The following is a 27,749-nucleotide window of genomic DNA, read 5'->3' as shown; positions in this document are numbered from 1 at the left end:
GCCACCCCACCTTGGCCCCACCCAGCAGCTCCGGAGGGCTGGGGCCAGGCAGGGCAAACAGGCAGGGAGGGATGTGCCCAGCGTCCCTTGGAGCCTCTGCCGCACGACGGATGCTCCCTCCGTAATTACAATATCCGGAGGATACCCGGTGGCCCCCGGGATCGTTATTCCCGTTCGGCGAGGGAGGCCTGGGCGCGGCTCTGCTGCGCTCCCCCTCTGCCCCCGCGGCTGGGCTTCCAGCCTTCCCTGCGGATCCGCATCCACGGGCCGGCGAGCTTTATCCGCCCGTGGAACAACACGCGGGAGGATGAGCATCCCCATCCCCCCGGAGCCCATCGCCGCCGCTCTCCTTCCCGTGCCCCCCGGGATGAGCGCCGGGAGCCGCCCGGGGCAGCTCGGCGGATCCCGCCCGGCCGCCGGACCGGTTCTGCCTCGCTTCTGTGTTTGCACAGAGAAGGCAAACACGGCCCCGGGCTTCCGCAGCGCCGGGAGCGGCGGAGCGGGAATGGGGAGCGATGGGAACAATGGGAGCAGCAGCCGGGTGCCGCTGCCGGCTCATTAACATCTTTATTAGCTGTGACAAGCGCCGGGTCACCGCCCGCTCATGTCCGACTCCAGGGACAGCTCGCTTCCTAACCCCCTCTAATTGCTCCCGTTCGGCTCCGAAAATTTCCTCGTTTTCCTTGGAATCACCCGCGGCCTGGCCTCCGCCCGGAGATTAATTTGGATAAACAGCTCCAGCGAGGGATAATAAATTCAAAGGGAAAGGCTCTCTCCGCTGGGCGGGGAGGGAGGAGAGGAAATATCCGCTCTCTCCCCACCCCCAAAAAAAGAGGGGGAACGAGGAGAAAGGAGCGGGATGGCTCCATCCGGAGCAGCCCGGCGGCAGAACGCGCCTTTTCCAGGGAGCCCCGAGCGGGCACGTGGGAGACATCCCGGAGACACGCCGGAGAATCTCCCTGCCCAGCAGGAGCACGCTGGGCCGGGCTTCGGCGCTCCCGGGGAATCAGGCATCCAGGGCTTTGGGATGCTCGGATACCCAGGGATTTGGGAATGCAGGCCCCCATTGGCCCATCCATTTGGGGCGCGCAGAGATGGGAACGGCAGCAGGGATTTGGGGGCAGCCAGGAATTCGGACCGAAGGGTTCGTGGCTCCGCGGACCCACAGGTGCCTATTTTTGGTCCGGCTTTCTCCTTCCACGGAAAAGCCTGGCGGGCGGGCGTGGCGGGCTCACGCGTGGCCCCGGCCCAGGCGCCGGGCCCGTGACTCAGCAGCGCTCTCCACCCACCCGGGCCCCGCGGAGTGGGAGCGGGAGGTTACGGAGCTGCCGGGCTGTCTGTGCGTGCGGGGATTTCAGAGCTCGCAGGAGCGCGTGGGAAGCGAGCGGGGAGGAGAGGAGTGAAAGCCAGGGCCGCTGCCAAGGGCTCCGTCAGAACATTCCCACGGAAGGGGCAGAAAATCGCTCCAAAATCGAAATAAAGCCCCGCGGCCGAGGGAGGAGGCTCCGCCGGCCCCGGAGCACGGAGGGGCAGAGAGGTGCCCTCTTCCCAGCCCGTCCGGAGCCCCGGGAAGGCTGGCAGCAGCCCGGCACCGCTCCGCCTCGCTGGAAGAGTTTTGCCAAGGGTGTACGTGCCGGAGTTCGCCTGGCACGCGGCTCCCAGCCGGCGTTCCAAAGCGGGATGTGGCTGGCCCGGCGCCGAGGCGCTGGGAGAAGCTCCCATCCCCAGGGGAGGGCGACCGGGATGGAGCCTCTGGCGTGAGTCGGGCACGCGAGACCTGATCCCTCGTCCCTTTGTTCCCCGGCCAGGGAGCTCCATGGCTCTGGGGAGCCGCCGCTGCCCCCGGTTCAGCCCCGTCCCTCAATCCGGCTCCTGCCGGTTCAGGGTTTTTACGAGGAGACGTTTCCCGCTCCATTCTCTTCTCCCAACCCAGCCTAGGAGCAAGGAAAGTCCCGTATCTGTCCCCCAAAGAGCCTCCAAACCGTGGCTGTATTGCTTTCCTGCCTTTTCCCGGCCCGGTACGGCTCCAGAGAGATTCCAACCGATTCCCGACGGTTCGGGTCGGAAGCGCCCTTTAAAGGTCATCAGGTCCGGGCCCCGTCCCGCCAGGCCAGGCTTGGGCTCTGCCCCCGGGATGTTCCCGCTAGTCCTGGACCAGCCAGGGGCGTCCCAGCCCCGTTTCCCCATCCCGGGATGGGTCTCTGACCCCGTCACCCCGTTCCGGGATGGATCCCTGATCCCCTCATCCCAGCAGGATGCGGGAGCCGGCGCGGTTCCCCGTTCCGGGAGAAGACCCCCACTCCCCGTCAGCTCCTGCTCCTGCACCAGCAGAGCCTCCCCGCCATGCCGCGCTCCCTCGCACCCCGGGGAGTCGCGGGCCAGCATCCCTGGAGCCCGGCTGGAGCGGCAGGAATTCGCCGGGAATCGCCTCTGAGCCGTGGTTTGGGAGTTGGGGGGGGGGGGGCGGAATAACGGGAGCGAGCTCCGCGAAATCCGGTCCGCGTTTTCCGGCGCCCGCAGCGCCCGCCGCGCCCGCAGTGCCCCGGCAGCGCCCGCCGCGCCCCGGCTCCGCCAAAACCCGGCCTGGATCCCGGCGGAGCGCGGCACGCGGAGCAGGCGGGGGCCCAGCGGGGTCCGGCGCGCCGCCCCACGCGTGTGCGCGGGGTCCCGGGGAGCGCCCTGCCTGGATCCCAGGGAACGCCGCCGCCACAGCGCGGACGGGCCGTGCCACCCCCGCGCCGGCCCGCCTGTCCCTGCCCCGTGCCACGCGCGGTCCCTTCCCGGCGCGGGTGCCACGCGTGGATCCGCGGAGACGGCGGAAGATCGCCACCGGCGCGGCGAGTGAGGGCCCGCGGGGGCGTCGCCGCGGGCGGTGTCGCCGCCCCACGCGTGTCCCCCCTCTCTCCGTGCGCATCCCCGAAACCCCCCCCCCCCCCCCCCCCCACTCCCCCACCCCCCGCCCCTCCGCTCCCTCCTCCCTTCCCGGCGGCTGCAGTTTCCAATCCCGCCAGCAGCGAGCAGCAAGTGGATGCAGGATCGCGCCGCACACGCACCCGCACACACCCGCACACGCACCCGCACACGCACCCGCACACGCGCGCACCCCGCAGCAGCGGGCGGCCAGCACGGGCTCCGCGGGGCTCCCGGCCCCCCGCCGCCGCATGCGGGCCCCCGCCGCCCCGCCGCCGCCCCCCGCCCCGCCGCCCCCTCCCGCCGCCGCCTCCGCCGCCGTCTGATGAGCCGCGGCCCCGCCGCACCGGGCAGCCGCCGCCCCGCCGCCCCGCCGCGCCCCGCCGCCGCCCGCCACCATGTACCTGCGCCCGGAGGCTGCCAGCGCAGGTGAGCCCCGGGCCGCCGGGGAGGGCGGGGGGGGGGGGCACGGACGGAGACCCGCGGGACGCGGGGAACACGCGCCGGGGGCGGCCGGCCCCGCTCGCCGCCCCCCCGGGGATCCGCCGCGGCCGTCGCCCGCTTCCCCCCGCGCCTCCCCGGGAGTTACGGTAGTTTGGGGAGAAAGTCGCCGCCGCCGCTGTCACCGCGCTGCGGAGCTGCCGGAGCCGCCGCCGGAGCCCCCCGCACGGCGACACCCCAAGCCCCGCGGGCGGCACCCCGCTCCCCGGCGCCCCCCCAAAAAAATAAACACGGGGCGAGCCCCAAATCCCGCCGGGTGCCGGCGCCCGGGAGAGCATCCGGTACGAGCCCCCCTCTCCTCGCCCTGCGGAGCCGCCGGAGCTCCGCATCCCCCCCCGGGACACCGGGAGCCCCGGGGGCAGCATCCCGCTCCCCAGACCCCCAGGCAAGCCCCGGGAGAGCCGCGGATCCCGGCGTCCGGAGCGGCATCCAGCGGTCAGCGCGCCCCTGCTCCTCGCCGCCCGCGCCCTCCGTCCTGCCGGGGGTCCCGCAGCCCGGTCCTGCCGCCCCTCCGGAAGCAGCCCGGGACACGCGGGGGTGGGCGGCAGGGGCAGGGGCTTTCTCCGGCGCGGATTTGCTGAGCTCATGCTGGGAAGGCAGCAGCCGGCCCCGCACCGGGGAATCTGGGACGCCGGCGGGGACGTTTTGGGGGTGCCCGGGGCGGTGCGGAGACACGCAGGGATGCTGCCGGAGCGATGCGGATCGCCGGGGCCTGGCCGCTGTCCCCGGCCGCGTCCCGGGCCCCGGGCAGAAGGACGGCGTGTCCTGCGGTGGCGTTGGGGACGTGCCGGCGGGGACAGCTGCAGGTGCCAGGCCTGCGGGATCCGGCGGGCCGGGGAGCGCCGGGCACGGCCACGCGCTGTCACCCGCGGCTGGCGACGGCGTCACCGGGACTCGGCAGCCGCGGCCGAGCCGCCTTCGAGGGCAACTTTGCGCCCGCCCGCAGGCTGAGCGCTCCCGCCGGCGGCGGCTCCATCCCGGGCCACCGCCACCCCGCAGGGATGCCCGGAGCGCGGCACGGCGCCGCTTGGCCCAAGGTCACCCGGCGGGTGGCAGAGGGGCGACGCCAGCCCGGCGGGGCTGCCCTCCCCTCCCCGTGCCCGAGATCCGCTCCCGACTCGTCCCCCCTCCAAACTTCGCACCTGCCCCCGCTTCGTCCCCCTCGCCCCCGCCGGATTGTCCCGGTGGGCCGCCACGGCCGCTCGCGGCATCGCCAGCTCCGCTCGGCTGGCTGGGAGCTCCCGGGGCAGAGCTCGAGCGGCAGGATTTGGGGGGGCAGAGCCCCTCTCCCCGCGTCCCGAGCGCCGTGCTCCCCGGCCGCTGGGGCTCCCGTCGCCCGGGAGTTTTCCCACGTCACGGGCGGCGGCCGTGCCGCGGCGCCGGCGGCCGTGGGGCGCTGGGGGTGCGCGCACCTGTGCGAGCATCCCGGCGCTGCCCGCTTCCCTGGGCGCTCCCACCGCATTTTCCAGGCGCGGCGCTGGGGGGGTGCCGGCCCTGTCTGTCCCCAGCCCGACGGAGGCTGAGGGGGTGCCGGCCGCTCACACCCCCCGGGATCTGGGAAGAGCCAGCCAAGCCGCATCCCGGGGCCGAGCGGCGCCCGTTGTCCCCCCAAAACCCTTCCCGAGGTGGCACCGGTCCCGTCTGCCTCGTCCCCCTCTCCGCGTCACCGTGCGGGGACAGGGGCCGAGGCCCCCGGCGCTGGCTGCCTTTCACGGGGGGAGAAGACGCCGGGAAATTCGGGAAACTTTGCTGCCCGAGGAAAGGGGGATCCGGGGGGGTGACGTGGGGCACGGAGGTGCTGCCGGGGGCTCTCCGCTCCTGGGGCCGGAGATGCCCGAAAGGATCCGGGCTGGGCTGGGCTGGAGAGGGGTGCTGGGAACTGGGATCGAGCTGAGGCGCTTCCCAAGGTGCAGGCTTTTTTCGGGGAGCCACAGCGGGCTGCGCTGCAGGGGGGGACACCCACTGATGTCCAGGAGAGCCACGTCCGAGCGCCAAGCAGAGCTCGGGGCTGCCCGCAAAGGCGCCCTCTGTGCACACAGGGACGACGTCCCCCTCGCTTCGGGAGCATCGGGCAGCTCCCTTCCCCCTGCCGGACCCCCGCCTCCGTCCCCGTCCCCGCTGCTGTCGCCAGCTGTCCCCTTTGGGGCGACCTTCGCGTCCCCAAGGCTCCATTTCAGTGCGGCCAGCGGGCGCCGGGGGGCCCCGCTGCCCGCGTCCCCATCTTTCCCGGCTGGAAGCGTTCCGAGCGGAGCCGCGCGGCGGCTGGAGGTGGTGAATCAATAACCAGGCAGCAGCTGCCTGTTTTCCCCCCGCACCGCCTGGGAGCGGGCGATGGAGCGCCCCGGTGCTGGCGCGGCCGTGGGAGCAGCTCCGCGGGGCTTGGGAAGCAAAGCCCGGGCTTCCAAAGGAGGAGCCCCGCGGAAGGGCTGGGAGCGGGATGAGGGAGCGCGGCCGGCGGGGAGGCAGACAAAGAGCTCGGGGATGGCAGCGCACGGGCCTCGCCCGGAGCCGGGCACCTGCTGCAGCCTCGCGTCCCGCGGAGCGGCCGCTCCACGCCCACCCGCGACCCCCCCGCCCTGCGCCGCTCTGGGGACCCCCGCCCAGCCGGCCCCTCTCTGCTCCAGCCCGAGGGACGCTCCTGCCGGCGTCTGGGAGCCTCCCCCGCGGCCTCACCCTGCCCCTGTCCCCCACGGCCACTCCGTCCCGTTTTCCGTGGCGGGGGTGGAGGGGGGGGTCCAGGCGGACGCCGAGCCCCCCCAGGGTGGGGGTTCCTAGCTGCCAGCGGTGGCCGCCGATTTTCAACCCTTTCAGCCTCGCCACGCCCGCCCTGCCGCGTCCCGGGACCCCCAAGAGCACGGCTGGGGGGCTCCCCGGGGGGCGGGGGGCTCCGGCAGGGAGGTCTGGCTGATCCCCCCTGACTCCGAGGAGCAGGAGAGGAGCCGGAGGCGGCTTTTCCAGCGCCTGATCTCGCGGCTTTTCCGCCTGCCGAGGAAGGAGGGAGGGAGGGGGGGAGCGGGGAATGAAGACAGATGCAGATAATATCGCTGCCACCCCCCCGGCCCCCGGGGGCTCAGCTACAATATCCATCATGGATGGATCCGCCGAGGGAGCGGCTCCCGGAGAGCCGCCGGAGCGCGGCGGGGATGGGCAGCGTCGAGCAGGGGGACGGAGCCCCCCCGGCCGGGACCAGCAGGGAGCCGGGGAGAAGCGTGAGGGGCCGGGATCGGGATGCGCCGAGCCGAGCATCCCCCATCCCGGCGGGTGCCAGCCCGGCCGTGGCACGGGAGGCTCCGCGCCCTCCTGCCGGCTCCTGGAGCACCCCCGCCCCCCGCAGCGCCCCGTCCTCTCCTGGTGTCCCCGGGCCCCGCTGCGGGAGGGACGCGGTCACCTTGGGGGGAGTTAATGAGGTTTGAAGGGAAGCGGTCGCGCCGGCGGGGACGGAGCCGGCGCGGCGGCGGAGGGACAGCGCGGCACGGCGGCCCTCCGAGGGGGACACGGCCCGCGCCATGCCCCCGGGGGGCTCCGCGTACCAGGAGGAGATCGGCTCCTCCCCTGCGGACGGGGCTGTGGGGCGCCGGTGGCTGCGGGGGGCGGCGGGTCCCGTCCCCGCTCCGCCGCGGTTGAGCGTCCCTGCCGCCCCACGGGTGACCCTGCCCGTGTGTCCCTGGAGGATGCAGCCCCGGGATCAGGCTCGGCCGGAGGATTTCCACCACCCCCAGCTCCCCCGGGCGCCTCCCCGCACCTGAGTCCCCAGTCCTCCCTCTGGGGCCTTCCTCGGCCCTTCATCCCCTCCTCTGCCTCCTCCCTCCTGGAGAGATGCGTTCTCCATCTTTCCACGCGTTCCCCTCCGAGCCTCCTCTTCCTCTCCCGGCTCTGAGGGCCGTGGCCGAGCCTGAGCATCCCCCGTCCCTGAACTCGCCGCGGGAATCCTGGATCCCGGGCGGCGCGGCTGGGGGGCACTGCCCGGGGGCAATGGAGGAGCCTGCCCGCCCCCGTTCCCGGGGAGCCGCTGGCTCGCTGCCTTCCCTCTCTCCCGCCGTCACCCGAAGGGCTCGGGAATGATGGAGAGCCCTGGGGCGAGAGGCTAAGTGGCGACGGCGCGGAGCTGGCAGTGCCGCTCGGGACGAGAGCCCAGCCCGCCCCTCCGCGCCCGCCGCCAGCGCCGGGAGGGGATCCTGCGCCAGGGGAAGGGAGGCCGGGGGCACTCCGGGGTGGGGAGCGGCGCCCAAGGGCTCGGCTTGGAGCAGGGACGACGCGGAGCCCCAGCCCGGCCGGGGGATGAGCGGCGGCCTCTCGGGAGCCGGGCTTGGAACGGGCATGGGGATGGGGATGGATGGTTTGGAGCTCTGGGCGCTCCTCGGGGACAGAGAGGCGCGGTGGGGACCACGAGGCAGGGAGACCGCACGGCTCTCCGGAAATCCTCTGCCCAAAATAGCCCGGCGCCAGGGAAGGAGCGCCTTCCCTTGCCAAATTCTCCCTCCATCCCCAGCTCCTGCTCGCCGTGGCCGCGGAGCGAGGCCGGAGGGGACACGGGAGGGACACGGGAGGGACACGGGAGGGACACGGGAGGGACACGGGTGGGACACGTCCATGCGCGGCAGCTGCTGGGGACAGGGGATGCCCGGGAGCAGCGGGCCGGGGCTGTGCAGGGTCTTGGGGCGGCGTTCGGCTCCCCCAGCCCCCCGTGGTGGTCGGCTCTGCCCCCCGAAGCCCCCCAGGACTGCCAGCTCGGCGTGGGGGAGGCAGAGCCAGGCGGATTGACAGCTCCGGGGGACGGACAGATGGCTGGATGGAGAGGCAGATGTGTACGAGGGGCGGACGGACGGACGGATGGAGAGATTGATGGATGTGTTGGAGAGGGGGACGCACCGATGGACAGACAGACAGACGGAGAGCAGACGTTCTTGCCCGGAGCACGCCTGGGGTGCTGAGCTGTGGCAGCGCTCCTCTCTCCCCCCGAGGCTCATCCCGGGATGGCCGTGGGGCTTCCAGCCACCCCTCACATCCACAGGGCCCCCGGGAGCCCGTGGGCAGGCGGCACCGCCGGACCCAGCCCTCCGGCTCTTCCACGTGACGAGCCCAGCCTGGCTCGCAGCATTCCCAAAATGCCCACTGGGCTGTCACCAGGGACGGCAGCAAAGCCTCGTCCCGCTCCGAGCCCATCCCTTCTCCCTCTCCGCGCGCCGAGGACTTGGATTCCACGTTCCTGCTGCTCCCACCGGGGGTCCTGCCCCGCTCCGCCCCGTGCCCGGGATCCTGCACCGGAGCGAAAGCTGCAAATTCGCAGCTTTTCAGCTGCGTCCTAAAAATAAGAGGTTTGGGAAATATCGAGCAAACGAGTGGGAGGACGAGAAGAGGAGGAATTAATGGCCTGGCGCCAGGCAGGCAGCATCTGGGAAGCCCCGGTGTGACAACGCGGCCACCCCGCACAGCGCCGTGCGTCCCTCCGCCCCGGCAGCGCCAGGGGCTTCTCCGACAGCACACGGCCGCATTCCCGCCCCATCCCGCCCTCATCCCACGGGTCCTGCCCGGCGCCACCCTCCACATCCAGGCTGGGCGTCACATCCCGCTCCGGCTCCGCGGCTCGCGACGACGGCGGTGCCCAGCGGAATGTTGGGGAAGGGATGCGCTGCTCGCTTGGCACCTTCTCCCGCTGCCCTTTTCCCGGGAATGCACGCGTTTCCGCTGCCGGCTTGGCGGCTCGGCACGTGGAGCCATTTCCCCGCGTGGAGCTGCGGGTGTTGGCTTTGATCACCGCTTCCAGGGAGCTCGGCGGGAGCTGGGCCCTGGAGGGGCTCCCCACGGCTTTGATTTCCCCACCCAGGGTACCTGGCATCCGTGGATGTCGCCGCTGGAACAGGGCGAGTGGGAGGACGCTCCAGGAGATGGGGCTGTGACACTGAGCAGCTGCCAGCCAGACGCAGCGGCCGCAAAAGCTGGGAATTGCTGGGTCTGGATCCAAAAGCGGGGCCCTGAGAGGCTGGACAGGGCCATCCTCACCGGGACACCTGCAGAGAGGTCGGTTCCAGCAGCGGTGCCGCAGGCGTGAGGCTTGTTCCAAAGCCTTTGCTCATCCAAAGCCTCTGGCGCTCCGTGGAGATTCCGGCCTCTCCATCCCGCGCAGGAGCTGTCGTTTGGGAGAGCTGGAGCCATCCCTGGATGCCCCTTGCAGGGGCTTTGCCTTCCCAGCGTTGCTCCAGGGGCTGCGGCTGGAGGCGATGGAGGAGCTGTCGGATAGGTCCGAGTCCTGGGATAGGCGCAAGGAAACCGGGAATTAGGGGGGAAATGGGCGGAGCCGCCCGTGAGCCAGACGGTCCCGCTGTGCCTCAGGCGACGCCTGTCCTGGAGCTGAGTGTGCACAGGGCCACCAGCGCCACAAAGCCACCACCGTGTCCGAGGCTGCCGGGCCTCCTGGGGACACCGGGACGCACAGGGACACCGGGATGTGCAGGATCACCAGGATCCCCAGGGATGCTGGGATGTGCAGGATCACCAGGATCCCCAGGGATGCTGGGATGTGCAGGATCACTGGGATGCCCAAGGCCATTGGGATGCTCAGGGACTCTTCTGGGTGTCCCTTGAATGCGCTGTGCCTCGGCTGCCTCGTCCGCCCTTCCTGTGCACGCCTGAGGCACGTGTTGGATCCGTCGGCATCGGCAGCTATTCCCTTCCTGCCGGATCTCCAGCTCGCATGCTGCTGGAGAGGACAAATCCCTCTTGGATCTCTTCTCCTCTCCTTGTGCCGGGGTCGGGTCTGAAGCGTTTCCTCACATCCATCAAAGGCCGGAGCCCGCGGGAGCGGCGGATAAAGGAGGATGGGCACGTGCCCGCATCCCTGTCTCCCGAACGTTCCCCGTCTCCCACTCCAAAGTGGGAACTGGGAAGGGCGCAGGGGGTTCCCTGCCTGTCCTGGATCCACCGTGGAGACCTTTCCCCTGGATCCAGAACCCTCTCCACTGGTGCGGGGATCCTCTCCCCCCACGTGAGGACCCCCCTGCCTGCCGCATCCAGAGCCCTCTCCCCCTGGAACAGGGATCCTCTTCCCCGGCTCACGCAGCACCGCACAAATCCCCCGCTGGAGAGCCGCGGCGCTGGGGAGGCAGGTAATCCGCTCATCGATAACGGCCTGGAAAAGTGGAATTACATCCCGTCAAGTGCCATTGGATCCTGCTGAAAGAGCCGCGGGGATGTTCCACCCCCTCCCCGGCCCCCGCAGCATTCCCCTGCTCTGCCAGCACGTGGGACGGGATTGGGGCCTCCATCCCTCCCGGGAGGGACGCGGGGTCTCCTCTCTCTCCCCCCCTCACCGCTCCCTTGGGGTGAGGCGGGACCAGCGAAGCGCCGCTGGGATTTGGGGGGCGGCCGCAGGGACCCCCAGGGCGGCGGACCCTCCAATCCCACCCGGCCGTCTCCACGCTCCCGCCTGGATCCGCGCTGGATGACGGAGAGCGGCGGGGGAAGGAGGCCCGGCGGCGGCGCAAACAGGCGGCGCGTTCTCCCCTTGTCACCCGCTCCCGGGGCTGTGTCCCGGTGCCGCGCCGCTCCCCGCATCCCCCCCGCATCCAGCCTCCACGGGGCATCGCGTCCCCACGGGCGCGGGGACCCCCACGCCGCGCCGCGGGGCTGGGGACGAGCCGGCGGCTCCGAGTCTTTAATTAACACAGCGCTAATTGCCTGGCGAAAGAGTGGTTTGAGTCGTGCTGAGGGCGGCGCAGCCTGGAGACCCCTGCGGCTCCCCCCGCCCTGGGGACACGGCGTGATCCCACCGGGAGGGGCCGGAGCTGTCCCGGGCACAGGGACACCCCCCGGGCAGGATCCCGCTGGTGAATCCATCAGGATCGTGGGGGGACGGCGGGTCCGCGGCCGGCACGGGGATCTGATGATGTCCCACCCCGAGGTCCCTCTCCGGACGCCGTGGTGGCCTCCGCCGTGCCCGGCCCTTCCCTCCCTGGCTTCCTGCTTCGATTCCCTCTCTCCAGACTAATTCCAGGATGAGCTTGACCCCGCCGCGATGGAAGGGTCCGTTGGAGCTCCGGGCTAAGCCAGAGGGGTCACGGCCTTCCCGAGCTGGAGCAGGGATCTCCAAGCTGGGAGGGCGAGGAGGGCTCATCCCAGTTCCCAGTCCGCCCAGTAAGCCCCGGGGCCGCCCGGACTGGTCGGGGCCCCAGCCGAGCAGGGGCACCCGGCGCTCCCCGGCCGTGCCCGCTGCTGCTTCCCATTCCCTCGGCAGCTCATCCAGCCGGGGTTTTATAAATGTTGGGAATTAAGGGCTGGTCCCAAATTCCCTCCTAGGCAACAGTTGCTATGTGAGTTTTATACACAGGCTCCTCGTGATCCGGGAGCGATGGAGGAGCTGCCTTTGGATGGAGAGAGCGCGGGCGCCGCAGGGGGAACCTGTCCCCAAATCCACGCCCTCCGCATCCCACCCTCACCTTCTCCTCGAGGGATCGTTACCAATCCCCCCCTCACGGCCACCATCCCCTCTCCTCGCCTGATTCCAGCGGGGACGTGGGAGCTGCGGGTGCCTCGGCGCGCGCCGGGGGCGATTCCAGAGCCCCGATCCCCCCTCCCCGGTCCACTCTGACTCACCCCGGCCTCGGAGCCGCTGGGAAATTTCCTTACAATAACACGGTCTGTGGGCGAATTAATTATTAACGTTTATTGTTTAATATTTATACCGCGGCACCGCTCCCGGCGCTGCTCCGGCCTCGCCGCCTCCCGCTGCCAGCCGCGGACAATCCCAGCCCAGCGGGCACAGCAGGACGCGGAGCATCCACAGGGATGCTGTGGCGGGAGTACAGCCTGGAGGCAAAGCCGGGCCCGTCTGGGTCCATATTCTCATCCCACAGGGGTCGTTCCGCGGGCTGGGAGCGTGGATGTCATGGAAGCGCTGGAGGAGGTTGATGGGTCCTTCCCATGCTTTTGGGGTCCCCAAGGTTGCCCCCACGGTCGTGCTCGGGGGAGGAGTGGATCCGCACGGCGGTTTGGGATGAATCCGTGCAGGATTGGCTCACGAGGCGGCAGCCGTGGCCTTTACAGGCCGTGCCAGCACTCCCGGGGTCCCGGCTGGGGATCAATGCTCCAAACTGAGCTCCCGGGAAGCGCTCGGGGGCAGACTCCCCCCGGGACACGCTCAGAAGCCAAGGGGGTGACGGGTGCTGTGGGACGCGGCCCTCGGACAACATTCCCCGTGCTTTCCCGCCCCGTGGCCCGGCGCACGCCGGGAACACCCCGGGATGGAGGCCTGACCCCCGCTTTGCGCTCTGCTCCCCCCAGGGACCCCCTCCCGTGACGTGCTCCTGGTCTCAGCCATCATCACCGTCAGCCTTAGCGTCACCATCGTCCTCTGCGGGATCTGCCAGTGGTGCCAGCGGAAAATGGTGAGTGCCCGGCTCCCCCGCCAGCTTCCCGGGATGCCGGCTCGCCCTGCCCCGTGCCACCGACCAGGGGGCAATTCCCGCCGAATTCCAATGCCAAGCGGAGGCAGCTCCCCGGAGCTGCCGGCTGCAGCTTTTATTTGGGCTTTTCCGGGCGCGCTGATGAAATGTTTGGGCGAAACCGTTTGTGTGGCACAAAGGGAAGTTTCCAAATATATGGATGTACATTGGTGACGAGCCGGAACGAGCTGGCCCCTGTCCTGCTGGGCCAGCTCCTGCCTGGAAAAGCCTCGTGGGAAGGCGGCCAGCCCGTCCCTGGCAGCGCCGGGCGCCGTGAGCCATCCCTGCCGCCCGCTGTGCATCCCTTCCTCCCCGGAGCTTGGGACAGCACTTCCTCCCGCTCCTCGTCCTTCCTCCTCCTCCTGCTCCTGCTGCTGCTGCTCCTCTCCCAGGAGCAGGACGTGCTCAGCCACCTTTCCTTCGCCATCGGAATCGAATCTGGGTCAAGTGCTGCGACGGCAGCAGCGCTTCCCGCCAGGGAGGTGCCCACCCCGAGCCGTGGGGAGGCGGCGTTCCCTCGGGAATGGGAGAGGGGGTCCATGTGGTGATGAGGCGGCGGGAAGGCGATGGGTGGGAAGGGCCCTTCCAGGTGCAGCCGAGGGGATGGGGAGAGAGAGCTGGCAGAGGGAAAAACCGCTGGGAAGGAGGAGGCTGGAGCTGGCAGAGGAACAAACGAGTGTAAATTGGCCGGGAAGGCGCATCCGAACCGGCCCTCGACAGCACCCGGAGCTGGAGCGGCTGTGCGGGAACGACGGCCAAACCCACGCGGCCACCGCCGCCGCGTCCTCAGGAGCCCCCTCACGAGCCGGATGAGTGCAGGGTTGGGGGATGATTCCCTCTGGGATGGCCTGTGAGGATCCAGCAAGGCCGGGCACCCCCATGCTTCCCAGTGGGATTAGCCCATGGGCATCCGAGGGGGTCCAGGTGCTCCCCTGCAGCTCCTGGCAGCGCTAGCCCATGGGCATCCAAGGATATCCAACACCCCTGCAGCTCCTGGCAGGATTCAGAAATATGGATCCAAGGAGGTCCAGGTGTTTCCCTACAGCTTCCAGCAGCAGTAGCCCATGGGCATCCAAGGATATCCAACACCCCCGCAGTTCCTGGCAGGATTCACCAATGTGAATCCAAGGAGGTCCAGGTGTTCCCCGCAGCTCCTGGCATGGTTGGCCCAAGGATGCTGTGCTGAGGGTCCAGGTGTCCCAGCAAGCCAAGGAGACGGCTCCATGTGGATACAAAGAGCCTGGGAAGAAGGAGAAAGGAGAAACATTCCCATCCCGCGGGCAGGCTGGATGCAGGCCTGGCTGCCGAGATCCAGGGCCAGCGGGATGGAAGGGCTTGCTCTCCACCTCATCCTGCTCCGGCAGCTGCTCCCGTCCCACCTCACCCGCCTGGGCACTGCATCCTTGCTCCCAGTTGTCGGATAATTGGCGTTAATTAGCTCCAGCCCACCCCGGCTCCAAGCAGCGCTCGGAACCAGTCCGAGTGCCCTGATTACCAGCCCCAGTTTGGAGCCAGCTCCGGCTTCATTATCCTACGGCAGCGCTCGCCCGGTGCTGGGAAAGGTGAACTCAATTAATTCGGGCCCAATTAGGCCTAAAATTATCCACTCCTTCCCAGTGAGGCCGTGGAACGGGATGCCGGCAGCGGTGACCATGCTGTCCTTGGGGTGACGCGGGGCACGAGTTCCCGAGGACCAAGGGATGGGGCCTTGGGGAATTTTGCTGCCCGGATGGGTGGGATGGAGCCCAGAGGCCGTAAGGGCAAGAGCAAAATCCAGGTGAAACTCTCTAAGCGGTGGCAGCTCCCACCTTCCACTGGGATATTCTGGGGGTCCTCTGATCCCCCTCTCCTCTCTTTTCCACAGGGAAAGCGTTACAAGACTTCCCTGGAGACCGTGGGAACTCCGGATTCCAGCCGAGGCCGCAGCGAAAAGAAAACCATCAAGTAGGTGCCAGGATGGAGGGGGGGAGAGAGGAAGGACAGAGGTGGCCATCCCTTCTCCCGGTGGGAGAGGGGCTCCGGGAGACTGGGAGACACCCGGCGGGTGTCCGCAGCATCCTCGCGTATCCCAGCGAGCCGTGGGCAGGACGGAGCCACGGGAACATCGGCACGAGTGTTCCCTGGGATGCTCCAGTGTGGACCCCGAGCCCGCCGGGGCTGGAGCAGCTCCGCATCCCAGGGGCATTCCGTGGGTAAAGGAGAGCGGAGCTGGGGCACCCCGGTGCGCTGGGCAGGGAGTGAAGCGGAGGCTGGAGGCTGAGGGGATTCTCCGGGGCGTCCCGCATCCAGCACCGCCTCTCCACACCCTCCGCAGGCCTCCAGGGAGGAGGGAGCTGGACCACCAGCAGGGAAAAAGCTCCTGCCTGGAATAAGCCTATGGAAAACCTCCTCCCCCGGCTGGTCTGGGCGTTATCGGGGTGCAGGGGCACCTCGCCGGCTGCTCCCAGCCCACCAGGACGAGCTGGGAACGGAGGGGAAGGCGCGTCCCGCCCGACGTCATGGCACAGCTTTCCCCAAACTCCGGCACATTCCGTACAGCCGGGATCAACCCCCAGCTGCAGGTGGGGGCTTTTCCAGCCTCCCGGCACCAGCGGGGAGCTGCTGGACCCCCCCCAGCCCTCGGCACGCAGCTCCGGTGGCTTCCCAGAGCCGGGAGGTCCTGGTCCCGTGCCGGCAGCAGGCCGGTTCCGCGGGAAGGGATCCGCGAGGGAAGGGCCTCCAACACCCACGGATAACCAAGCGCTTCCAGCAGGGCTCGGCTGCTGAGCAGGAGAGGGGCGCACGGACACGCGTGCCGAGGGCGCACGGACGCACGCTTGGGAGCGCCCTGCCGCGGGCGCCGACACCTCCCCAACCCCGCACATCCTTCTCTCCTTCCCAGCCGGCGGAGCCGCCTGCTCCTGTCTCTCCGCAGCTCTTCCCATCCTTCCGTCCATCCTTCTGTCCGTGTCCGCGTGTCTGTGTGTGTGCGTGTGCGTGTTTTGGCGTCCCAGGGGTGGGCTCCCCCCGTCTCTCTCCGCAGGATCCTGGCGCTCCGGGGGCGGAGGGCTGCTTTATCCTTCTCTCTCGCAGGAATTCAGCTTCTCTCTCTTGTATTTCCCTTTTCTTTCTCCCCCGGAACCCGGCCGCTGTAGCGATCTAGACAGAGACTTTTGGAATAACAATGACAACACAGTGCAGCAGAAATGGAGCTCCTACCCTCCCAAGGAGTTTATCCTAAACATTTCTCCTTACGCTCCCTACGGTGACCCGCGCCTTTCCCTCAAGTGAGTCTCTCCTTGCCGGGTTTGCTCCGTGTAGTGAGTATTTGGGCAGCACCCACTCGCCTTCCTCCTCCTCCTCCTCCTCCTGCTCCTCCTGCTCCTCCTGCTCCCGGGCTCCCCGCACGCCACCCCATGGGCCGTCCCATGGAGACGAGCAACCCCTCCTTCCCGCATTCCCGGGGCCGGCCGGGATCTCCCTCCAGGACGGGGTTGCGCGTTGGGGGCACCCCCCCGGCGCGGGGACGGGTCCCCCCGGGGCTGGGCTGCCGGCGAGCGGGACCCCGACCCCTTCCCGCCCCCCCCGTCCCTCCTCCTCCCTTTCTCTTGGATGTTCTGCCGAGGCCCCCGCGCACCCCGCGGCCAGGAACCGCCCTCCCCACCCCATTTATTTCTTTTTTTCTTTTTATTTTTTTTTTCCCTTTTTTTTTTTTTTTTTGCAGTGCTGATGTCTCTCTTTCTCTCTCTGTCTGTCTGTCCGTCTCTTGTCCGTCCTGCCCCTCCGGCTCTGTGGCCCTCCCCTCATTCCCCGACGTGGCTGCCCACGTTTTCCACCTCCGTCCGTCTGTCTGTCTGGGGGGGTTCTGCCGCCGGCCCGGCCCAGTGGCTCTCTGTTATCAGGGGCCAAGCTGACGGCGTCGGCCGCCGCCGGGCTGTCCGGGGACCGCGACGGCCGGCCCGGGGACAAGCAGCGGCTCGGCGAGGATGGAATGAGGAGCAGCGTGTCGGCCCACAGCGAGCCCGGAGCGGGAAAGGCGGCACGGGGCCGCTGGCACACGGTGCAGAGCCACTTGGCCGCAGGGAAGCTCAGCCTGTCCAAGTGAGTGAGCACGGCACGGCGCGGCACGGCGCGGCCGCGGCCGCTCCCCGCTGCGGGTGAGCCGGGATGGGGGCCGCCCGCAGGTCCCCGGGGCCGCCGTGCCGAGGGAGAGGAGCCTTTCCCGTTCCCGCGGCGGCGTTCCGGCTCAGGGGCGGCAGAGGAGGCAGCCGGGCACAGCGGCGGCGCCTTTGGGCGCCGTCCCCGCGCAGTCCCGGTGGGAAGCGGCTCGGCGTTCCCAGCTCGGCTTCTCAGGGCAGGCAGCGCTACCCCGGCGGCGTCCCGAAGGCAGGAGGTGCTGCCGCACGCTCCCAGCCCTCAGGGACAGTCGGGGACAAGGCAGCGGCGTCTCCAGTCTGCGCGCTCCCTCGACCCCCGGCGCAGCCACCGGACCCGGCGCCGCCACCACCCCCCGATGCCGAGAAAAGCTGGGGAAGGCGCGGGATCGTTCAGATTTAGGGACAATCCGAGCTCCCGCAGGGGCTCCGGGCCGGGGCGGGGGTCTCGGCGAGACCTTCCGCCGCCGGCAGCGCCGTGGCTCCGGCGGGGGCTGGCCCCGGTGTGCCGGCCGCGGGCTCCGTCCGGCCTTCCCGGTCTCTGCTCCGGCTCTCCGCGCTGCGATGGGGCAGCCGGGGGAGGGGTCCCGCTCCAGCCGGGCACCGGGGAGCAGGAGGGAGAGGCGAGGAAAAGCGGGAGCGGCGCGGCCCTCCGCCGTGCCCCCGCCGGGAATCCGGACAGACGGACGGGCTGGCGCGGGCAGGGTTAAGAGGACGCGGCGGAGCGTCCCGTTTTCCAGCGCGACCTTGGCGCAGCGCAGCCGGGACCGGGAGTGTCCCGGGGGTCCAGGCCGAGGGTCCGGCCGTGCCGGTGCCAGGGCATCCGTCCGGGCACGGGCAGGGCCCGGTGCCGCCTGGCACGGCGCTGGAGGAGCCCGCTGCTCCTCCAGCTGGCGCGGGGCCGACAGGAGCCAGATTTAGTTTCCTGTGACTGAGAGGTTGTAAATTGAACTAATTTGGGATTCGATAGGAAAACGAAAGGAGGTCGGCGTCGGTGCGGAGAGGAGGGCGGCAGAGTCCGGGCAGTGCCTTCGGCCCCGGCCGTGGGGCTCCGTCCATCCGAGCTCTCCGCTCCTTTCCGTTCCCTTTCCTCCTCTCTCTCTTTCTCCCACCTTTCGCTCTCTCTTCACCTCTTTCCTTTCCTTTTTCCTTTTCTTTTTTTTTCCCCCCCCCCTTTGTTTTTTTTTTTGGCGCTGCCTATCCCTCCCCGCTCCTCCTCCGTCCCCGCTGCTGGCATTGCACGATGGCACGGCTTCTCCCCGCGGTCCCAGCCGGCAGCGCCGGGACGGGGACAGAGGGCCGGTGGTCTCAGGGACGCCCCTCGGCGCCAGGCGCCGGTCCCGGGAGGAATTCCCTCCCTTGGCCTCGCGGCCACGACCTTCCCAGGCTGCCGGGGGCAATCCTGCACGGGTCGTGCCACGCATGTGCTGCATGGCCGGCGCCGCTTCCTCGGGGCACCCCGCTGCTCTCTCCGCTCCGCCGCCCGCGCCGAGCCCGCTCTCCCCGGGCTCCGCTCTCCGCGTCCCGACGGAGCCGCGTCCGCATCCCCCGATCCCGCCGTCTCCCACGGCGGTCGGAGCCCGGCTCGGCCCCGGGGTCGCCTCGCCGGGATGTCACCACGGCGGGGGTTCTGCCCCCGCAGCACGGAGGGCTCGGGAGGACGCCGAGCCCCCCGCGGCGCCGCTGCTGGGCGCCGGGCCGGACTGGGAGGGACTGGGACGCTGGGATGGGCCGGCCGGCAGCACGTGAGCGGGCGCCTCGGGATTTGCCTCCGCGCAGCAGCCTAATTATCCCGCAGAGCAGGTCGGCCGGCGTGCCGGGAAGGCGCCGGCGGAGCGGCGGCCGCGGGAGCGGGTGGGCATCCGGCCCCGGCGAGCCGGCCCCCCGGGAGGCAGGATGGCGGCGGCCCGAGCCCCCCGCGCCGCCGGCAGGGCCGAGCCGCGGGCGAGAGGCGGAGGATCCGGGCGCTGCCCCCGCTGGCTCCCGCCGGAGCGCTCCCTGCGCTGGGGCATCTTCTCTCTAACTCTCTTCTTTTCCTTCCTCCAATTTTGCCCCTTCCACCTTCTTCTCCTTTCTCCTCCTCCTCCTCTGCCCTTCCTCTCCCTAAGTTTCGAGGACTCCACCCTGTCCACAGCCACTACCCTTGAGTATATCCCCACCTCAGCAGGCGATCCCAAATTCCAGAGGCCCCGCACGCTCGTGCGCCAGCAAAGTCTGCAGCAGCCCCTGAGCCAGCACCAGCGCGCCAACCACAGCCAGCCCACCACCAGCCAGAGCCTGGGCCACCTCCAGGCCCACAGCGGCTCCTCCGCCGCCGCCGCCAGCTCCCGGGGATCCCGCGGCGGCCCGGCGCGTCAGGGCACCGCCGCCGGCTCCAAGCAACGGATGGCCGGGGGCAGGAGCCGCTCCAACCCCGGCAGCTGGGACCACGTGGTGGGGCAAATCCGCAACCGCGGCTTGGACATGAAGTCCTTCCTGTAAGTCTGCGTTCGCCATCACCGCCCTCTGCATTCTCCTCCATCCCCTCCTCCATCCTTTCCTCCATCCCTTCCCCTCCTTTGCTCTCTCTGCTCCATCGCCCTCTCATGCGCTCCATCCCTCTGCTCCCTCCATCCCTCTCTCCGCTGCTCCTCCACCGCTGCCCCGGCGCGGTCGCTCATCCGTCGCCCCCCTGGGGCCGCGCTGCCCGTGGCCTGCGGGAAGGTCCCCGTCCCCCCCGGCTCCCGGAGGGGCTCAGGGAAGGGCTCACGCACTTCCCCAATGTGCTTCGCCACGTCCCCGGCCATCCCCTTCCCATCCCCAGGGACGGCCACCGGCGAGGTCCCCAGGGAGTGACCCTGCCGTCCCAAGCTGTCGCGGCGCGGGTGGCACCGTGCCGGGGTGACCGTGAGTTGAGCCCCGATATCATGCCCAGCCGGAGGAGCCGTGGGATCTTTAATCCGTCTTAACCCCATCTCCTCCATCGGTGCTGGATTTCCAACGTCAGACCCCGGGGACTAATCCGAGTCCCGTGTTGTCACCCTATCTCGGCACATGACATTGTCCCTCCTCTGCAGAGCTGCCAACCCCCCCCCGCCCCCCACCGGCTCCATCTTCCCCTGGATTCTCCAGCTCCTCCCCAGCCGCTGTCCGCCCCCTGGCACCCTGGAAAAAGGAGCGCCGAGGTCCCAGCTTTGCTTTCCGCAGGCTGGCGGCACTCGCAGGGGGACGCAGGACTGACCCTGCCCTTCCACGAGTTGACACGGCGCTTCCTGCATCAGGATTGGATGAGAGACGCAAATTTGGGTGCCCGTCACGCCCCTGGCGTGGGGGCTGCACCCTCCTCCAGGCACCCCGGGGTGCGCTGCCCACGGTCCCCTCTCCCAGATTCCTCCCAGCTCCATCTCCCGGCCTCCCGCCGCGGAGCTGCGGCTCATCAGCCATCCCGGGGGTCACGTTCTCCCTGTTTGCCCAGCGCCGGGGCTGGTTCCAGCCTGACTCGGCGGAGAGGGAGCAGCCGCAGAGCCCAGACGTGCCGAGTCAGCGCCGCTTCCCCGCGGAGGAGCCGCTGTCATTTCCCACCGCCTCTTTCCCGATCCATCGATTTTCCTCCCGCTCTTCACCCCCGTTCACCCTCCCCGGCGCCGCGGCGTAAACGCGGCTACAGACCCGGGCGAGGACCCGCTTGGGGCGAAGAACCTCTGCCGTGGCACCGCCAATCCATTCCTCCGTGGAAGGGGTTGTCACTCCAGTCACACTCCCTCATTCCCTAGCCCCTCCGGGCATCTTTTCCCCCCCTCCATCAGGATTTTTGGCACCCTCTCTGCCCGGACCGGTGGAAGAGAGGGGCGGCCCGGGTATCCAGGCGTGCTGGGCCCCCCGGAGCCCTTTCTCCCCACAGCCCTGTGCGTCCATCCCGGCCGTCGTCACCTGGCAGGAGCCGCCGGGGAGAGCCGGGGTCCCCTTTCCGCCGGAGGTCCGCGGGACAGCGCCGGCTCCCGCCGGTTCCCTGCCTGATGCTGTGTTCTCCTCTCTCTTTCTCTCTCTCTCTCCCGCTGCCGGCGGGGCCGCCCGGGCAGGGAAGGCCGGATGGTGGTGCTATCCCTGGTTTTGGGACTCTCAGAGCAAGATGACTTTGCCAATATTCCCGACCTGCAACCCGCTGGGACGCAGCCGAACCAGGCGAACGCTCAGGGGGACAAGAGGTATGAGCGAGGACGAGGCCAGTCCCGCAGGAGCAGGAGACGAGGGCCTCACCCAGGGTGGAGGAGGAGGAGGAGGAGGAGGCTGGCCTCGTGGAGCGCGAAGGTTGGAGCGGCACAGGGTGGCCCAGCGGGCAGCACCGGGACGTCTGAGCTCGCACCGGCACCCGCGGTTCTGCCTCTGGAGCAGCGGCACCGAGAGCACCCCCATCCCTCCCTCCTCCCTCCTTCCTCCCCCTCCTGCCCTCCCCGGCCCTGGCTGCATGCGGGGGACGGGGGGACACGCTCAGGGACACGGGGGTACCCCCCAAGCGATGCCGCACGGGCTGAGCCGCGTCCCATCCCGACACGCTGCTGCCACCCCCATGCCGGCGGGATGGGCAGCTTCCCTGGGGCTCCGGGGACACCGCTGCGGTGGCACGGGGGGCGGGGGGGGCAGGTCGCCGTACCCCCCCGTTCTCCTCCGGCACGGCGCGGCCCCTCGCCTCCGGCCGCTCCTCGCATTCCCGGCGTTGCCGCCAGGCTCGGCAGCGCATCCCGCCCCGGCACGGGCGCCGGGCCGCGGGCACCGGGGCTGGCACGGCAGAGGCAGAGGGTCCGTGCTCCGCCGGGAGCGGGCGTTCATCCCCTCCGGAGCGGGGAGGAGGTGTGAAGCCGGCGGGCGCTGCCTCCCCGTGTGCTCGGCGTGCGGATGAACTGGCACCGTTCTCGCCCGGCGGCTATTTTTACACTGCTCCGCTTGGTTTCGCTCCATCTTTTTAGCACCTCCCTCCCCGGCGCGGCGCTGCGCAGCCGGTCCCCGGCCGGGAGCACCGGCAGCCCGCGCCGAGGGCACGGGGACGTGGGACACGGCGGGTGGGTGGCTGTGCCGCAGGACCCCGCTCCTCGCTTGCCGCAGCTCCCTGCTCCGAACCCCCATCCCAGCACTCGCATGGCATTCCCCACCTCCATCCCTCCCGCTCCTCGTTCCCCGGGCTCCACAGGACGCGGCGGGATCGGCCGGCCGAGGGGACGCGCACCGGCAGCCTCGGCTCTCTCCCGCCCACCCGCTCTTCTTCCTCAAAACATCTCCTTCATCCCCGTTTCGCAGCTTCTTCCTTCCAGCCTGTCCCCGGCGGCTCCAGCCCGGCGCCTCGGCGTGTCTCCCGTCCCGGCGACTACGTCTGTCCGTCCATCCTCCCCGCTCCTCTCTCCCATTCCCTCCCTGCAGGCCGGCGCTGGACGACGCTGCTCCTCCTTTCTTTTGCTCTCTCCCGCTCTCTCTCTCCCGCTATCCGTGACCTCCGCCGGCATTCCCGGCTCCACCGGCGCCTCCTCGCTCGGCGGGCCCCACCGCCGGCTCCTCCGCCTTCATTTTCCCCGGTTTTAACCTGATTTTGCCTCCCCAGCTTCTCTCCGGTCCCTCCTGGGTGCCGCCCCGTGTGTGCGTGTGGGTGTCCCCCTCGCTCGCCCACGTCCCCTCCCCGTGTGTCTGCGTGTGCTTGGCGTGGTGCGGCGTGCCCGTGGCGTGCCGTGGCTTCCCGTGTGTCCCTGCGCCTCTCGGTCCATCCGGTGGTTTTGTTGCCGTGTCCCAGCTCGGACAGGAGCCGCGGCGGGGGGTTCGGGAGCATCCCGGGCCGGCTGTCCCCCTCCGCCACGTGCCCGTGTCCCGTTGTCCCCGCGGCAGCGCGGCCTCGGCGCATTCCCGCCCGTCTCCATCGCTGCTCTGTCCGCCCGCCTCCCGCCGCTGTGCCCGGGAGCCACCGCGTGTGGGGACGGCCGGGACAGCGATCCCAGGGGCGTCTCGGCCACAGGGCAGTGGGGCGGGGGCCAGCGAGCCCCCGTGCAGCACCCGCGGGTGCCCGGCGCCGCCGGGACGAGGGGGCGCGGTGCGTGAGGAGCGGCCGGAGCTGTGGGTGCCGTGGGGAGCGCGCCGTCCCTGCCGTCGCCGTGGGACGCGGTCGAGGGGACCCGCTGCCGTGCCCTAAAGGCGCCAGGCCGCCGGCTGGCTCCGGGACCAGGGATGCCGGTGGGCCGCAGCCACCGCCTGTCCCGGCAGCGTCCGTCGGGCGCTGGCGCAGCCCAGGCTCAGTATCCGTTGGGAGAGGGTGCCGGGGGAGCCCCTCGCTGTCTCGCCCTCGGCTCCCGGCCCCTCTCCTCCAAGGCCTCTCTTCCCGCAGGTTGCCGGCCGGTGGGAAGGCTGGGAACGCGGCACCGGCGCCGGGGCAGCCGCCGCACGACGAGTCCGACCGCAAGACGGAGCCGCACTCCTCCGTCTCCGACCTGGTCAACTCCCTGACCAGCGAGATGCTCATGGTGGGTGGGGCGCGGGGGGCCTGGGGGTCTCCACGGTCAGCACCCAGCCCTCCCAGCTCTTCCCCGTGCCAGCCACGAGCGCCCCGGCACGTCCCTGCCCGCTGCGCCAGGACCCCGTCGGCCGAGCCGACGCGCCGCGGACGTGTCCCCCGGGCTGGCACGAGGGAGCGAGCGGTGCCGGACACGTGAGGGACGCGCTGTCAGGAGGAATCTGGCTAATTGGAGCTCCCGCTCCGCGGGACGAGCGGCACCGAGCCAGGCGGCGTCGGAAGCAGGGGAGAGGCTGATGTCCCCTGACAGCTGGCGGGGCTGGGGTCGGGGGCACGGGGATCGGCTCCCCGCCTGTCCCCGGTGCTGCGCTCACCCCCCTCCTCCTCCCCGCTCCTGCAGCTCTCCCCAGGCTCCGAGGATGACGAGGGCCACGAAGGCGTCAGCCGGGAGAACCTGGGCCGCATCCAGTTCAGCGTCGGCTACAACTTCCAGGAGTCCACCCTGACCGTGAAGATCATGAAGGCGCAGGAGCTGCCGGCCAAGGACTTCAGCGGCACCAGCGACCCCTTCGTCAAGATCTACCTGCTGCCGGACAAGAAGCACAAGCTGGAGACCAAGGTCAAGAGGAAGAACCTCAACCCGCACTGGAATGAGACCTTCCTCTTCGAAGGTGTGGATTGGGATGGGGATGAGGGTGGGAGAGGAGCCTCGTGGGACCCTCCTGGGGCTCAGCTCAACTCAACTCAAGCCACCAGCGTGGTGGCTGCTGGTGACATGATTGTTCGGCCAAGCCACCGAGGCCAGGCTGGATGTGCATCCCAGAAAGGGGACGTGGGGGGAGGATTAAGAGGATCCGTGGGAATCGATGTGGCAGCATCTCCCTGTGCCGTGGGCTGTGCCAGGGCCTTGCCACCAGGACAGGAAGGGCGGAGCAGTCCTAGAAGTGCTCCTCATCTCCTCCGGCCTTTCCGTCTCGGGCACAGGGTTCCCCTACGAGAAGGTGGTGCAGCGGGTGCTGTACCTCCAAGTCCTGGACTACGACCGCTTCAGCCGCAATGATCCCATCGGAGAGGTGTCCATCCCGCTCAACAAGGTGGACCTGACCCAGATGCAGACCTTCTGGAAGGACCTGAAGCCCTGCAGCGATGGCAGTGTAAGGCCCCGGGGAGGGGAGGGGACACCCTGTCCCTGCAGTGTCCCAACAGGACCGTCCCCCATCCTAACAGGGGTGTTTTCTGCTTCAACATCTGACGGGGATTTTTCTCTTCCCAAATTTTGTATTAAGTAGCCCAAAAGTCTCATTTTGGGTCAAACCAAACTGCTTCAGGTAGACCTAAAATGTAAGGGTTTTTTTCCTTCTCCTGCCTCCAGCAAGAGCAGAAAGTGTCCCACCGGGGGCGGCCCCATTTCCTCCTGCCCTGGTTTTCCGTGCTTTCCCAAACCCCACCCTTGGGCTGCTCCGGTGGGGGTCCCACGCCAGCACCCCGCTCCCACGGGGAGCTCCGGGGGGCGCGGGCGTCCTCAGGGAACGCGTGTGTCCCGCAGGGAAGCCGCGGGGAGCTGCTGCTCTCGCTGTGCTACAACCCCTCGGCCAATTCCATCGTGGTCAACATCATCAAGGCGCGGAACCTCAAAGCCATGGACATCGGGGGCACCTCAGGTAGGGCGCCGGCCGCCCCCGATCCCGGGCGGCATTCCCTGGCTCCCACCCGGGGCTGAGAGCGGCTCTCCTCCCGCCAGATCCCTACGTGAAGGTGTGGCTGATGTACAAGGACAAGCGGGTGGAAAAGAAGAAGACGGTGGTGATGAAGCGGTGCCTGAACCCCGTCTTCAACGAGTCCTTCGCCTTCGACATCCCCACGGAGCGGCTGCGCGAGACCACCATCGTCATCACCGTCATGGACAAGGACAGGCTGAGCCGCAACGACGTCATCGGCAAGGTGGGTGACACCGCCCGGGGAACGCCCGGGTGGGATCCGGGAACAGCCCTCTCCAGGGCGGGCACCCCTCGTGCTGGGCGCCACGGCCGCGGGCTGCCCGAGTTCCCCCAGAAAAGCAGGGACGGGGCGCGGGCAGCCGCGCCGGGACGCGTCCCACGCCCTGGGATTACTCCCCGGGGCCGGGAGCTGCGGAATTGTCCCTGAAATCGCCCAGCTCGCTGTTAGCGCAACGACGACAAATGAGCGCCGTAATCTCCGCCCGCGATCCCCCAAACGCCGCGCTGGGATCAGGGGAACGCGGCGGTTGGGATAAATCCATTAAATAAATCCCCGGATCAGCGCCGCGGGCCGCCGGGCAGGGGCGGAGGCGGAGGCGGCGCGGGCACATCCGAGATTCCAGGGATGGACAGGCGGCGTCCGCGATATCCCACTCTCAGTTAAAACCCCGCCGCGGCCCGAGGCTCGCTAATCGCTTCTGATGGCATAATTAGCAGCGAGCTCCGCTCCATCCCGGCTCTCCGGCGACGATCCGCGGAGCCGGAGCGGTGGCACCGGCTCCCCGAGGTGGCGGCAGCAGCGGCGAGAGCTGGCACACGCGCTCTTCTGCGGCGCCATATGGAAAATCGAGGGATAAAAATAGCCTGGCCCCGCGCCGAGCCCGGAAAAGCGGGGCTGGAGCGGTCTGGGGGCGAAGGAGCCAGTGCCGGGCAGCGGTCCGGGGGCTGGAGCGGCGGCGGTGGCTCCAGGGACGCGTTTTCCCGCAGATTTACCTGTCCTGGAAGAGCGGTCCCGGCGAGGTGAAGCACTGGAAGGACATGATCGCCCGCCCGCGGCAGGCGGTGGCACAGTGGCACCAGCTGAAGGCCTGAGCGCCCCCGGACCGCGGGCTCCCCTTTCCCAGCTCCCGGCCCCTGCCCGCGGCGCTCCCGGCCAGGGACCGGCGGGACAGCGGCCTGGCTGGCGGGGACCCTGCGGGAGGACGGGGACGGAGCCCCCCCGACCCCCGCGCTGGCCTCTCCCCGGGGTGAGGGGGGTGCGGAGCCGCCCCCGAACCCCGGCCGAGGAGGCGCCAGAAGCGATGCACCCCCATCCCTATTCCCACCACCGGGCAGGACTTCTGCGAGTGCTTCCAGCCCCGCTCCCGGAGCCCCTCGGCCCCTCCCCGGCCTCGCCCCCGTCCCCCCCCCCCACCCCTCATTTCAGGGGGTCAGGCTGAGGATGCAAGAGGGAGCCTCCTCCCTCCCCTTTCAGCTCCATAAAACCTCTGGGAGCCCCCAGCGGAGCCACGGAGCCCCCCCCTGCCCCAGCCCGTCCCCCCTCGAGTCTCCCGGGGCGGGCGGGAGACACCGAGGGGAGGGACAGCCCCTTTTCCTGGGATCGGAAGCCATGACACAGTTCCTAATCCAAAGCGGGCTCCTTCGTGCACTGCCTTCAGCCGGGTTCGATGCTTTACCTCCGCCTCGGGTCTCGGCAGGAGCGGGGGGGTCCCTGAGCCGCCCTGGGGACCCCCGGACCTGCCCTCGCCCCCCCCTCGTCCCGGGCAGGGAGGGGGCCCTCGGGGGGAATGCGGAGCTCCGCGGGGTCCCCTTCCAGCTGGGCCGATCTGGGCTGCGGAGCCCATCCCTGGGGATAAAGCGTGGAGCGAGCGCTGTTGTCCCCGCCGAGGGCAGGTGACATTCCCTGGGCTGGTGGCACCCCTCGGGACAGCCAGCCTGGCAGGATCAGTGCCAGCAGCAGCACCCCCACGGAGCCCTGGGATGCACACGCCAGACCCCTTCCTGCTCCCCGGGACCCCAAAAAACAGGGATAGACCCACCTGGGAGCCCCACAGAGGTGACAGCGGGGTCGGCGGTGGCTCTGTGTGGCAGATGCCGGATCATCCTCAGTCTTCCTGCTCCCCCCGTGGCATCCTTGGCTCCCAGCAGCTCCCACAGCCCCAGTTTAGACGATTTTGGACAATCTGGAGAGAAAGTCATAATACTGCTATTACAGTAATAACAACGCTTTTAGGGACATTTGTATTTTTGTCATATTCTCTCTTTTTTTTAACATAAAAGAAGAGACTTACATGCCTGGGGAAGGGGTGGCAGGGCCAGGGCCGTGCCAAGCCGGGTGCCCCCCGTGGCCCCTCGGGCACCCCGCTTTTCCAGGCTGGATTCCTCGTCCGCGGTCGGGCTCCCCCCGGGGGTTTGTGTGTTCATTTTTAACTCTAGAGCTCGTAGCCGTGATCTTGTTCAGGTTCTCTCTTCTTCATGTGACGGTAACATCCAACTGGTGTGTAAAATACAGAAAAAAAAAAAAAATTAAAAAAATAAAATTTAAAAAAAAAAAAAAAAAAAATTTCCACTAAAGAGCCCGGCC

The 27,749-nt window shown here is 69.5% G+C and overlaps 1 protein-coding gene across 4 annotated transcripts; it reads left to right on the top strand.

Moving 5' to 3' along the window:
* Positions 1-3,279: 3,279 nt before the first annotated feature.
* On the top strand, positions 3,280-26,293 carry SYT7 (synaptotagmin 7). Of its 4 annotated transcripts, XM_040066360.2 has the most exons (13): positions 3,280-3,339; positions 12,688-12,791; positions 14,713-14,792; positions 15,983-16,114; positions 16,713-16,928; positions 19,090-19,458; positions 21,040-21,165; positions 23,322-23,457; positions 23,848-24,118; positions 24,432-24,601; positions 24,994-25,108; positions 25,189-25,388; positions 26,153-26,293. In XM_040066360.2, exons 1-13 carry the CDS (start codon positions 3,309-3,311, stop codon positions 26,255-26,257), a joined length of 2,055 nt encoding a protein of 684 aa, XP_039922294.1. In that variant the 5' UTR covers positions 3,280-3,308; the 3' UTR covers positions 26,258-26,293. The 4 variants fall into 4 exon arrangements, with proteins under 4 accessions (XP_039922294.1, XP_039922295.1, XP_039922296.1 ...); XM_040066361.2 differs by lacking the exon at positions 16,713-16,928; XM_040066362.2 differs by lacking the exons at positions 19,090-19,458; positions 21,040-21,165.
* The last annotated feature ends 1,456 nt before the right edge of the window (positions 26,294-27,749 follow it).

Source organism: Hirundo rustica, chromosome 6 (assembly GCF_015227805.2).
Source record: "Hirundo rustica isolate bHirRus1 chromosome 6, bHirRus1.pri.v3, whole genome shotgun sequence".
Classification (NCBI taxonomy): Eukaryota; Metazoa; Chordata; class Aves; order Passeriformes; family Hirundinidae; genus Hirundo; species Hirundo rustica.
The sequence above is the reverse complement of the archived record's forward strand: the minus strand, read 5'-3'. Positions and strand labels throughout refer to the sequence as shown.